At 34.1% G+C, this 13,400-nt stretch overlaps 1 protein-coding gene across 2 annotated transcripts; it reads right to left on the bottom strand.

Moving 5' to 3' along the window:
- Nucleotides 1-9,823: 9,823 nt before the first annotated feature.
- LOC145086401 (putative disease resistance protein At1g59620) lies at nucleotides 9,824-13,317 on the bottom strand. 2 transcript variants are annotated; one of them, XR_013700427.1, is made up of 4 exons: nucleotides 13,154-13,311; nucleotides 12,441-12,592; nucleotides 10,558-12,099; nucleotides 9,824-10,476 (listed from the first exon to the last, which is right to left on the bottom strand). XR_013700427.1 is itself a non-coding variant. In XM_079024151.1 (3 exons), exon 2 carries the CDS (start codon nucleotides 12,443-12,445, stop codon nucleotides 11,327-11,329), a length of 1,119 nt encoding a protein of 372 aa, XP_078880277.1. In that variant the 5' UTR covers nucleotides 12,446-12,592; nucleotides 13,154-13,317; the 3' UTR covers nucleotides 9,824-10,476; nucleotides 10,558-11,326. The 2 variants fall into 2 exon arrangements, 1 of the variants encoding a protein (XP_078880277.1); XM_079024151.1 differs by having other exon boundaries at nucleotides 10,558-12,592; nucleotides 13,154-13,317.
- Nucleotides 13,318-13,400: the final 83 nt, after the last annotated feature.

Here is a 13,400-nt window from a genome sequence, read left to right as displayed (position 1 = left end):
GGTGATATTTGGTTAGAGCATGTAATATCTAAAACAAAGTATTTCATGAATTTAGATCTTTGTGTCTACAATTATTATTTTTGCAAGTTAAAAATTATTAGAAATGGTATATACACTTGAATCATAAACGATGCAATACTTGTGGATATTTATATTTTTTTCTATCATCAATTCATTTGAACAGTGAGTTACAAGATAACAAAGGGATTCAAATTTGTATCAAATGACAACAAGCTATATGAGATTTTCCCTATGTTTTAGATAATAGAAATGATTACATATTTACATTCATGAACCTTCCCTTTTTCTACACCTCGTGTATCTATATCCATCTCATCTCCACCATACACCAACAATCCCATCCAAATGGCATCCATAACAATGTCAACCGCATTCCTTGGTGACTTTGTCGCCGTGACACCCTCTATCGCCACCACCAACCGTTGTGGGTTGGTTGTGAAGGTCGGTGCATCAAATGTTAAGAAGAAAGAAGACAAAGAGTCGGTGGAGAGAGATGATGTTTGCTGTAGTTGCTGTTGCAGCTTGTTTTGTTGCCAAAGTTGCCATGGCACTATATCAGGATGAAGCGCCTAAGTGTGGGACTGTAGTTGCCAAAAAGAAGTATGGGCTTGTATGTGTTACTATGCCAACTGCCCGTATACGTCGTAACTAATTTAATTGCATCATTGTAAATGTTATGTTTTGTCTCTCTATGTCAAATTCCATCAGGTAAAGAAGCATTTTATCTTCTTTTTTGTAACAATTGTATTAGACTTTCTGTATAAAAATAACCACCATAGTAATTTGAATATGACAACTAAAATAGTAATCTTATTTTATTTAGATGACTTAAATTCATCATGCTTAGCGAATAGTCTGTTGGAAATTCGTGTATCGGATATAGGGAAAAACTAAATTGATGCATAAATGAAAATGTCTCAAAGAATGAATTTTTGATTTAGTAAAGAATGAATTTTCGATTTAGTATATCATACAGTCTATGGATTCAACCCTTGGAGGATTACAAGTTGTTTCTCACTATCCATTCATGAGTGTATAGGTAGTTCTTAAACATGTGTTTGCATTTTTTTCAAAAGAACTATAAGAAGGTAAAATATTCATCTTTACAATCACTTCCATGTATGAAGACATACCTAATTAGGATGATGTGTCACACGTGCTCCAATCTATAGTTGCAAATGTTTTTCATTGAATTCAACTTCTAACACTATACTAGAATGATATTTGAAATATCACCATTAGAGATGTATTTAAGTGGACCTTATTCTCATCCCTACCATAAACATGTACACCAAGTCTCAAGGTAAACCGTTTATCAAGTGGTTTGCTAAATTTTGTTGAGGCTAAATAAACTTTGCGGATATCACTCTATTCATGATCTACTCACAAATGGGTGAAAATGTATAGGTAGTGTGATTTTGTTGTCATGGATGTGGACCAATGTGACAACCCCATATTTTTCCAAAAGCATTGTAACGCTCGGAAGCTAAGTACAACGAAATTAACCTCGAAAATAAAGTGTTCAAGTATCTAAGTTGGGATGCATCGAATATTAGATATCATGCCAAGGTTTCCAAAAACATAAAGAACGCTCAAAATCGGGTTATATTGAAGAAATTATAACCACTCGTATATTTACGACACGACGTTAAAACATTATTTGACGTAAAAAGTAGAATCTCAATAAAATGCATTTTAAGCCTTAAGTATCTAAACAAAAATCGTAGATCTCGTTGAAAGGTGAACGTGCATAAAAAGATCGCCCAATTTGGACCTCATATGAAGAAGTTACGAATTTTCAAAGTTTCGTAACGGTAGTAGAGGGCTAAAAACTCAGATTGAAGATCGAGTGTTATTTAGCTAACGCAACCTAAACAAAAGTTGAAGATCTCCTCAGTAGTAATAAAACAATAAAAAGACAAACAAAAACCGACACCGAATAAAGAACCTATGAATTTTTAACGAACTTTAGGAGGCCCGGCCTATTAAAAATATATCATTAAAAAAATAAAGTCAAAACTAGCCGACGAAGTCTAAATGAAAGTTGTAGAGCATAATCTCACCTACGCGTGGATATAAAGAACGCGAAAAACGGAGCTCGTACGCGAAAGTTACGGAATTTAGAAGTCGGAAGCAGGGATTACGCCCCGCGTACTCTGGGAGTACGCCCCGTGTACTAGACCCAGAGTCGAGTCCCATCGGCCCGCCCAAGCTACGTTTAGCTAGACCCGAGTCGTAAGCCATGACGCCATTCTACGCCCCGCGTAACCAAGAACGCCCCGCGTACCAAGTACGCCCAGCGTACTCCGGAAGTACGCGCCGCGTACGAGGGTTTCCAGCCCTATAAATAGAAGGCATGAGCTCGAGTCTTTGCACACCTTTCTCAATTCTTCAGTCACTCTCACACCCTTCCAAGCATCAGAGACCATTCCCTCACCTCGGTTTCCGTACTCGAGCCCCGACGAAAGATTTACGCTGCAGAGATCCCCGAAGAGCCCGACGACGCAACCATCCGCGGACGAAGTTCTGCTCAACCCTAGCCTCTCTCTTCGAAACGGGTGAGTTCATACCCCTACTTTTCAATTCTTTTCACGTTTTAGGGGGGGAAATACAAGTACATTACAAATCAAAGTATTATTTTTATAATATCGTTCTTATAGAGTGTTGATACAGAAATAACTTTATGTTTTAAAAGGGATATTATATCACCAAGTTGTTATTACCAAATGGGAACATACTTTTGACAAACTATAATGAGCATAGTATTCAAGTGATTCATACATATTACATATACATCTCGACAAATGAAATGCTTTCAAAAGAAGTACAGTCTTTTATCATCGTAAATCTGTTTATACCTAGTAATGTGAGACAGCTTCACGTACGTTCGAGTATGCATTATTAAGTCCTGTATTATATACCATAATCCCTTGTAGGGGGAGCGTGATACTTGTGTATAGATCTATACGGGATTGACAATCCCACACCTAAGCTGTTAGCTACAGCTAGGCCGGCAGGCCTGGGGTGACAAATGTCATAACAGTTCCAACGCCTGAAGAACATTGTTACAGGCCATCAGTGTCAATAGCATGGTTATAAAACTCACATAAAAGTATAAAAACAAGTTAGATTTACGAGATTCATACATGCATTTCAGTTTTCCATTTTATTGTTAATACAAATTTTATCACTATTATTCAAGCATGGAAAACACTAATGCACTCCAACACGGGAAACTTTTCAAATCATTTATAGAAAATATTGGATTTTCTGAAAACCTCGTTCATCGATTTACTATCAAAAAGGACATACTTTTTAACGCAAAACACTTATGAACTCACCAACTTAATTGTTGACACTTTTTCGAAACCACTTGTATTTCTCAGGGAATCAGTAAACAGGTAACCACCAGCTTTTGGAGAAAGGAACACTAAGGATGTTTTATTATGGAACATTTATCATCTCATTGTAATATTCTTTTGCTAATATGTATAACGCAACAACATACGTTTTCATTATATATGTGATGGTTGTGTTACTTTCTTTACAATATTCAATGGTTGTGATACTACGTGAAGTCATCCACCCCCGAATGTTTCCGCCATTCTGGTTTGGGGGTGTGACAACCAATGAAAAGAATTGAATCAGCAAAGAGACAAAAGATCTCTTAGAATGGAAGATCAAGTTGTGTTACGATAAAATTGAATTGCTTTTAGTGAAATGGTAGCATATGTTAGGTCATATCTGAATGACATACTCAGATTTCATCAAATTGAGTCGACTAGGTAAGTCAATTGAAACCCTTGTAGCTTTAGGTTTATGATGCATTTATGGTCATAATGTCATTCTCAACCTCGTCGTCAACCTTGGGATCACTTGTTGATATAGTGTGACATTTGTAAGTTTGGAATAATCGGGTTGGTCAAAATATTGATAGAATGCTATATTTTGAATTTTAAGTTCTTGAAACCATTTTAAAAAGGTGTAAGAATCAGATGAGCAATATGTGAGTTTGTAATGTGCACCAATAATCCATAATTCATAATAACTGAAAAATTATTGATATAAAACATCAGGAGATGACAATATCAAACCACTCAAAACTACATCAAAATTCAAAACTGAAACACATATATAAACAAAAGCAATCAAAGATCAAACACTACTCTCAATAAACAAAAAAATTAAGTCTCGAAACAAAGCTTGATTTAGAAATGGAATCAACGCCTAAATTGAAACACATTAGAGCATCATATATAATATAAAGTTGCAAAATATACTCTTATTCCTTCCTACCATTTCAGTAGGTGATGGTGAGATGTTACTTACTGGATTTTGCCATTTTGCTGTGAAGCAGCAAACTTATGGATGACTTCCATTGCCAATTGATGAGCACTCTTGTTCGCAACCCTTGCAAGTGCATCCACATCTTCAAATGTTTCTTTATCGGTGAAAAACTTTAAGTAGTATCGTGATGATGATTTTGGTACACCTTCCCATTTGTCCACTATTTCTTGAAGTTTCTCAAATCCTAAATTGTTATTCAATAATAAAAAGCTTAATTATGTTTTAATTTTAGTTTAATTCAAATATTATAAATTTATTCATCATAAATACATATAACTGAACTTATTGTTTTTACTTATTTTAACATTTAACAAGGGCATTTTGGCCGTTTAATAAGAAAATAGATATGAATCTTACGGCGCGATTTGTGAAGTCGCCAAATGATTCTTTAGATTTCCTCTTGGATTTCCAGCTGTGGAACAAGGGTTCACACACTTTCTCAATGTCCTGGATCTTAACAATATTTAGGGTTTGCCTCTTAGGGTTAGCCGTCATGGATTGCTTTGGAAGCAAGTCAGGGAAATCCGAAATTTTATGAGGAAATCAATGGTTTCCAAAACTAACGAATTTCGTGAGTTTTACCAGGCAAGAAATCTACCCCTTGGACCCCACTAGGGGCGCTTCCCCTAGACCCCGCCAAAGGGTGCTGCCCCTTTGGAAATCCCGGACTTACGGGCACTGCCCCCGGACCCCCAACTTGTCATCGAACCTGCTTAATTCGATCCTATACATGTGTGCACTCCGCACATACTCGTACATATATTAGAGTACAAATTATGAAACCTGTTAGCTCACATGTTAGTTCCAATTACATAAAATGACATAGTGACACTAAAATCACCAACAACTAATTTGTTTATTCCGTCTTAGGTGGCTTTTGAATTCCCATTAGGGCAACTCCTTTGGAGGTTCAAACTTCTTTCCATAGTACTCTTCAACAACTAATCTAAACTTATCGATTCTCCATGAATGCATCAAGTACTTCATTCTACTGTATCTTCGGTCATCTCTTCTCCCATTTTATCTTTGTGTAACAATAATTGCCTTCACTGCATACAAAAATATCCTCTTTAAGAACATAGCCCAAGGGCTCTACTAGGCGAGCGAAAGTGAATTAAGTGTCTTGCTTAAGGTTGTATGTATGTGGTTGGGCTTCGGAGCCATCGAGTGACCATGATGTTTGCCCACTTCTGAAAGATTCAAGAGAAAATCAATCTGAATAGAACAGAATCATAAGGATAAAAGACCACCTAGGCCGCAAAATATGAGCCCACTTTTGAAGGATTCAAATGGTTTACAAGATACAGTTCATGATAGATTTATGGTGAAAAAATGGATAAAAGGTGTAGGAATAAAGAAAAATCAGATTGTGGTATTTGGACTCCATTAGAGTCACGTGAAAGTAGACCTGGCAATCCTTGTTTGCGTGTCGTGTATTCGTGTCGGACACGAATTTACACGACACGAATTTGGTAAACACGAACACGACACGAGTTCTAAAATGTGTTTGGGGTGTCAAACACGAACACGACACGTAAAAAATTCGTGTGACACATGACACGACACGAATAGACACGTTTTTTAACCGGGTTACACGAATAAACACGATTTTAATGTCTTTTTAGCTAGGATGACAATAAGATGCAAATAAACACAATTTTATGTTTTACGTAATCGGTCCCTAGTATTTTATACATATAAAATTTAATCCTAAAATATATATGTGTTTATACGTGTCACGTGTCAACACGAATTTTATCGTGTTTTATACGTGTCTAAACATGTAAATTCGTGTTTGACACGTGTAAGACACGAACACGAATTTAAAATACGTGTCAGACACGAATAGACGCGAAACACGCATTTCTAAAACACATACACGGAAAACTCGTATCGTGTTCGTGTCGTGTATGAAATTGTCAGGCCTACATGAAAGTGATGATAGTGCAGAAGATTTGTCAAATGACCAAAATACCATTTTCATCTTCCACTTCTCAATCAACATATATTTCACGTGTGTCTTGTGCAAAATCAAAGTATGACACTGGAAATGGGCATGGCGGTCATGATAATGGTTAGTCTCATCTTTGAAACTAAAAAAGTCATTAAATATGAGATATAAACAAATTCAAGCATGATATAAACCATAAAATATACAAATATTTCACTTAGATTTATAACTATGAATTTTACTTGTATGTACTTTGAAGATACACCTAATTATAGCATTGTTCTTTCGACTTTGAATTTTACTTGTCAAGATTTTCTCATAACTGACAATCTTGATGTTTGACTCTAAGATTGTTTAATGTCTTCGATTTAATATTTTAAAATAGAACACTTCTGTTATCAAAAAAAATTTCTAAATGCGAGTTTTTTGTCACATATAACTGTATTTATATATTTTTAGTTGGCACACTACATATAGTTAGGTAAAGTTTCATATTCTTGGTTCCATATAAGAAAAAAAAAACTTTTAAACAACAAACTGAATTTTAGTAAGCCAAACTAGCAAACTAGGCAATAAAAAGAACACATTAAAAAAAAAGACATCAATAAAATAACTTTTTCCATTTTCATATTACTTAACCAAAAATTATGAATAAATTGATATGACTTATGTACATCTATCAATCAATTTTTTTTTCTTTCACTCACAATGTGGTCTAATCCACCATCCATTTTAGTTAATTTAACTAAAACAGAATAAAATACGCATTTGATATAATTTAAAGCCATGCTTATCATAAATCACTTTAGTGATCTATGAAAATGATTAAACTAAAAAAATCAGGTATGTAGTAATATATTTTGTTTTTCCAGCTTCAGAAGAATTAGCTTATGGAGTTATATATGCAAAAGAGAATACTAAAGAAAAAGAAATTAAAGAAATAATTGAATATTAAAATAATCCACTTACAAGAAATGATACCTTGAATAGATCATGGATGGTCCATGTGTTTATGTAATTTTCTGCTTTTTTTTTTTATGTTGGTTTAGGTCCATTAAAGTATTGGGAAAATGACTCTTGAGGGTAATTAACTTTTGCGTTTGTACTCATTTGGTCCCTTTTTTTTTTTTTGTATTCAATATACCATCGAACTTGTTGTCGGTGTTTACCATAGCCCTTTTGACCGGCTTTTGACCTGTGATAGCCGGTCAAAGGGCTATGGTAAACACCAACAACAAGTTCGATGGTATATTGAATACAAAAAAAAAAGGACCAAATGAGAACAAACGCAACAGTTGGTTACCCTTCTGATTCATTTTCCCTTTACTCATTTACAACAAATCCCACATCATCTCCTACTGATATTAATAACTTTTATGAGATTCATTCTTGCTTCTCTTCAAAACATAACCTACGAAAGGACATTATTCATACATGTACAACTTTGTAATGCACTTGAATATTTATTAGGGGAATCTTGACTAAGCAGGCGCATTTCATGACTACATTTACATTTCAATCAAATGATTTATCGTATCATGGATTCTAGACAAGTCTACAAACGAGTGGAATCATAAGTGCTATGATTTTTGAGTTTACTTAGCTTTAAGATCGAACTCATGGGATAAGATACAACATCAATATGTACAATACACCATAATATTGTACATATTGATATTGTATCTTATCCCATGAGTTCGATCTTAAAGCTAAATAAACTCAAAAATCATAGCACTTGTGATTCCACTCGTTTGTAGACTTGTTTAGAATCCATGATATGATAAATCATTTGATTGGATATGTAAATGTAGTCATGAAATGCGCTCGCTTAGTCAAGATTCCCCTAATAAATATTCAAGTGCATTACAAAGTTATACATGTATGAATAATGTCCTTTCGTAGGTTATGTTTTGAAGAGAAGCAAGAATAAATCTCATAAAAGTCATTAATATCAGTAGGAGATGATATGAGATTTGTTGTAAATGAGTAAAGGGAAAATGAATCAGGAGGGTAACCAACTGTTGCGTTTGTTCTCATTTGGTCCCTTTCCTTTTTTTTGTACTCAATATACCATCGAATTTGTTGTATGTGTTCACCATAACCCTTTGACCGACTATCACAGGTCAAAAGCCGGTCAAAAGGGCTATGGTAAACACCAACAACAAGTTCGATGGTATATTGAATACAAAAAAAAGAAAAGGGACCAAATGAGTACAAACGCAAAAGTTAATTACCCTCAAGAGTCATTTTCCCTAAAGTATTTTGCAATGTTAATTGGTGCTTCATGGTTTATTACTCACATCATTAGTTTAAGTTTCTCAAGACTTATTAAATGACTATTTTGCCTTTTTATATTTTGTATTATTAATCATCTTTATAACTATACGTAGCCCTACGGGCCCACCACCATTCACCTCTTTCCCATTTCACAATCTTCCTTAGGTTTCGTATCAGTTTTTGCTATTAACAGTCCTTACTCAATCCTTCTTGTATGATATGCATACAACATGGTCTCTCAATCGAAAACATAAAAACTTGTTTCCAAAAGATATTGTACTTTTTGAGATGAGTGAAATGTGAAACTTAAGTGAAAAGGTTGTAAGACAAGTGGGGGTCGATGCAAGATGTTAAAGTTGATCGTAAGGACTAAAAATGCTAAGAAAACATGAGTTAAGTACTAAAACTGCAAAGAAATTTTATGAAACAATGTAATCACAAGAAACAAAATTGTAATTTGCTTTTTCTTTTACCATATATAAATAATTTTGGGTGATCACTCATTTGATCAATAGATCAAATATGTAGAATCTTTGCATTTAATGGAAATGTGGTCGCTAATCTTAATCTTAATAATATATAATAATCAGTGTTGCAGAAATCGGTCTTAACGGGCGATTAATAGTTTGGCGGCCTTAAACCGATTATGATTAGGGTGCTTGGCTGAAATTGGTCAAAATCGGGCTTTGCGGTCTCGGCGGTCATAGGCAGGAACTTTTTAAAAGATTCAAAAAAATTTAATTTTCAAATATTACACCAAAATTTTTAACTTTCAAATTTGAAAGCTTTCAAATTTTAAAATATTAAACTAAAATTTTCAAAATTTTAAAGTTTTAAATTTTTAAATACTTAGTTTTTTAGGGAATATTATTTTTTTAAATAATTTTATTAATAGTTAAAGGTCCCCGATTAATCTCCAATTAATTCCCACCTATTCCGATTAATCGTTTATCGTCAGTCGACCGCCGAACGATTTTTACAACCTTGATAATAATAATTGAAGTTAATATTGTTAAATATAATAAAAACACAAGCCCATAGGTGTAGAGAAGTAACCAAAAACAACCTGCTTATAAATATGTAAAAATAATAATATGATGGTTAAAAGAGTTCCACAATCTAAGCCTACTTTTCCAATCTTAAAAGTGTAGTTATATAGGTAATTTTTCCACGTTTTTAAATTTGGAGTTTTAACTTTTTTTTTTATCATATATTAAAGTGTAAAAATTTAGAAATAATTTGTCAGGACACATTTCTTCATGTAAGTTAATAATCTTATACAACTTTAAGTGTGAATACATCCAAAGAATTGTGTAGAGTTGATTAATTTCTTGTAGTGTGATACACACACACACACAAACACACACACACACATATATATATATATATATATATATGTGTGTGTGTGTGTGTGTACACACTCACATATTTACACATAGACATACACATGTGGGAGTGTTTATATAGAGACACATATACATAGGTTCTCTAACATCAAAATAGAAATAGAAATAGAAAGTTCAATGACATCTCATGCGGATCAGGATATCATGGCTACTTTCTCCTTTCATCCTCCACAACTCTCTTAGCTTCCCCAACTTATATACATGAATGTGTCTCAAGTTGCTACTATGTTTTTCAATTTCACAAACACAACTCATCTCGATTTTAAATAACATTTCAATGCTTCCACAATAAATAACATGAAGCTCTTCCAGATAACCCAGCAAAGACATGGGATTGGTTTGAAACAGATTCACTTCAATCTTTCTCAACATGCAAGTATCAACTTCGTCACTACTACTAAATTGATAAGGCCATATCTCTTTCAGCTTATTCATCCTCCCAATTAACAATATCTCCGCATTAGGAATCAGCATCTGCACAATAATTAAGATATGTTGAACATCAATAGGGAAGTAGAGACTTTCATTACAAAGACAATCCTAGTATAGAGGTACCTTTGTTCAAGATAAATTGAATTGCAAAGATATTATTGGACATAGAAGATGTTGCAGATGTTTTCTCCGGATAAATGCTAGTGAAATCAGGAAGGCCATCAAGTATCAACTCCACTAGCTGTGGTAGCTCAATTACATTAGCAGTGTTGCAAAGAGCAGTCAACTTCGGTAGACTATCCAAATATAGAAACTTTAGCTCCTTCTATTTTCCAATTGTTGATGGTAACTTTCAGATGCCACAATGAGCAAAACTGAGAATTTTTTCATATGCTAAAACTTCAAGATTTTCCATCTTTTCATAAAACTCTTCGGTAAACCTAAGAGACTTATCTCCATGCATAAGTCTCAAAAGTGATAGGGCTTGGGTGTGATAGGGCTTGGGTACTGAGTCACTAGGAAACTCAGACAAACCTGTGCAAGTAATAGAAATTGTTTTGTAAGACTTTCTCATCTCAGCTCTACTACACTTTGAAATATCACCATGGTTGATTATCCATGAAAAGACACCTTTAGCAACTCTACCTAACACAAAAGCTAGCAAAGATAATGCATTTTAACACACCCAGTGTAATTGGTATCGATCAACAAATTTGTATTTTTAAGATTCTGCACACATGTTTTTGTTCTGTCTCTCTCATCTCCCACAGCAGAAACATCATTTAACAATAACAATCGTATGTTAAATGATGTTTCTGTTGTTGGAGATAAAAGACAAGACAAAAACATGTGTGCAGAATCTTAAAAATACAAATTTGTTGATCGATAGCAATTACATTGGGTGTGTTAAAATGCATGATCTTTGCTTGCTTATGTATGGAGATATGTCTCTTGTGAGTTCCTCGATTGGAATATGAAAGTCATCAGGAAACAAACCACAAAGCAGAAAAATCCTTTTCTCCTCTTCTTTTAAATAGGTGGTATAGCTTATCTCAATGAGTTTAACTGCAAGGGGCAAAAAACCATCTAATATCACTAACACCTTTTTTTGTCCTTCAAACATCTTCCCATACCTTATAGGAAGACGATCAGCCCTTGCTGTTATACTCATTTCTATTAGAGATTGACCTATATATTCTGCTACAACTTGTTGAATAGATAACATGTTAATCTTTTGTCCAATAACCGCCTTCACGATCCAATCAAACATTTTCTTATCTTCTGCAGCCTTTTTCAAGTGTTCCGTCATTGTGGTTTTCCCTACACCTCTCATTCCATATAGGGCTATCACTTGGCTCGTGTGATCTTGTTGAAGGAATTTGGGTGCATCTTTAAAACTTTTCTCTCTCAATTTCAAGTAATTTTGGGCATCACCATCCCACAATGCTAAAGTAGATGCGTTTTGAGAATTCACTTTTCCAAGAGGTTTTTGAACATCACTCCAAATTATCTTACTATTTTCTTCAATAAGACTTCCCATCTCCTCTATAATCTTGAATGCATTCCTTCCTCCTCGATACCTCATTTTCAAGTTAAAACATCCATTCCTTATACTTGAAACGATTTGAGCATCTTCCTTAATCTTTTCCACATCTTTTAACCACCCTCTTACACAAGCACGAGTAAGCATCTCCAGATTACTTATGTTGTTTGTTTCCATGTGATTTTTGACATCACGGCTTGTACAATCCGGTTGCTTCATTTTAGTATTCATATTCCTAACATGTTTTGTGGTGGAAAAGAGATAACCTAGCTGTTTTTTGACAGGAACCATTAATGATTGCAAATACATATTCAACAATAGGACTAATGATTGCAGATACAAACTCCATCTTTCAATATTCATGTTCCTAACATGTTTTGTGGAGGAAAAAAGATAATCTAGCTGTATTTTGACCGGAACCATTAATGATTCAACAATAGGACTAATGATTGCAGATACAAACCTCATCTTTCAATATTCATGCTCCTAACATGTTTTGTTGAGGAAAGGAGATACCCTAGCTATTTTTTGACAAGAACCATTAATGATTCAACAATAGGACTAATCATTGCAAAAACATCCTCCATCTTTCAATATTCTAGCTTTTACATAGACCTGCAAAACAAACCATGTAACAGATATAAAAAAGGGATGAAATTGTTAAAAGTTGTTACTTAGTATACAAAATCCATGGATAATTTCAATATTAATTTGCTGAAGTATCTTTTGTCAAATATCATGTATAACCCATAGATAATTAACATTATAGAATGTGTTCCCTTGTCAACTTCACTTTTGTTTTCTTTAAATTGACTGAAAGCGGGAACAGATTGTTGATTTCAACTCTTCACCATCGTGTAAAATTGAGAAAGATGAGAAGAAATAGCGTGCCTCGAAAAATAGGGGATTTATTAGGGCTAGAACTGATATCTACATAGAAATATCCGTCCTAAGAAAACCATTCCTCAAACATTGTTTAATAATCAAAAGAAGGAAATCGAGGAGACATAGTTATCCATTTAAACATTTAGTTGAATTTATCCGTAGAGCATTCACAAACAATCCACGAAAACATTTTTTTTCCAGATATATACTCAAGGATCGACAGATCCACAACAAAAACAACTAAGACAGGTGATTCTTTAACAAAGAGAAAATCTTTCAACAAAAACGTACCTCGATCTACTAGATGAGATGCGCTTGTGCTAATGCTTGCTGTTTTGTAAAGTGTGTTTGTGAACAAGTAGTTCGAACTGTGATGAAGAAGCCCAATATATCAACAGCCCCACTGATTGCTTTATTGAAGGATAATGTCAGTTTACACCCTTGAAGATGTAATATTTATCATTTACACCACAGATATTTCTCTAGTTTTTGTGCATCACTTTCCAAGAAGGAAAAAGAGTTTGTTAAATGTTCTCAA

Source organism: Lactuca serriola, chromosome 2, assembly GCF_051521515.1.
Source record: "Lactuca serriola cultivar US96UC23 chromosome 2, Lser_US96UC23_V15, whole genome shotgun sequence".
Classification (NCBI taxonomy): Eukaryota; Viridiplantae; Streptophyta; class Magnoliopsida; order Asterales; family Asteraceae; genus Lactuca; species Lactuca serriola.
The sequence above is the reverse complement of the archived record's forward strand: the minus strand, read 5'-3'. Positions and strand labels throughout refer to the sequence as shown.

Bases quoted from the DNA above. Each gene is read 5' to 3' on its own strand.
- LOC145086401 (XM_079024151.1), bottom strand. From the start codon at position 12,445: ATGAGGTTTGTATCTGCAATCATTAGTCCTATTGTTGAATCATTAATG.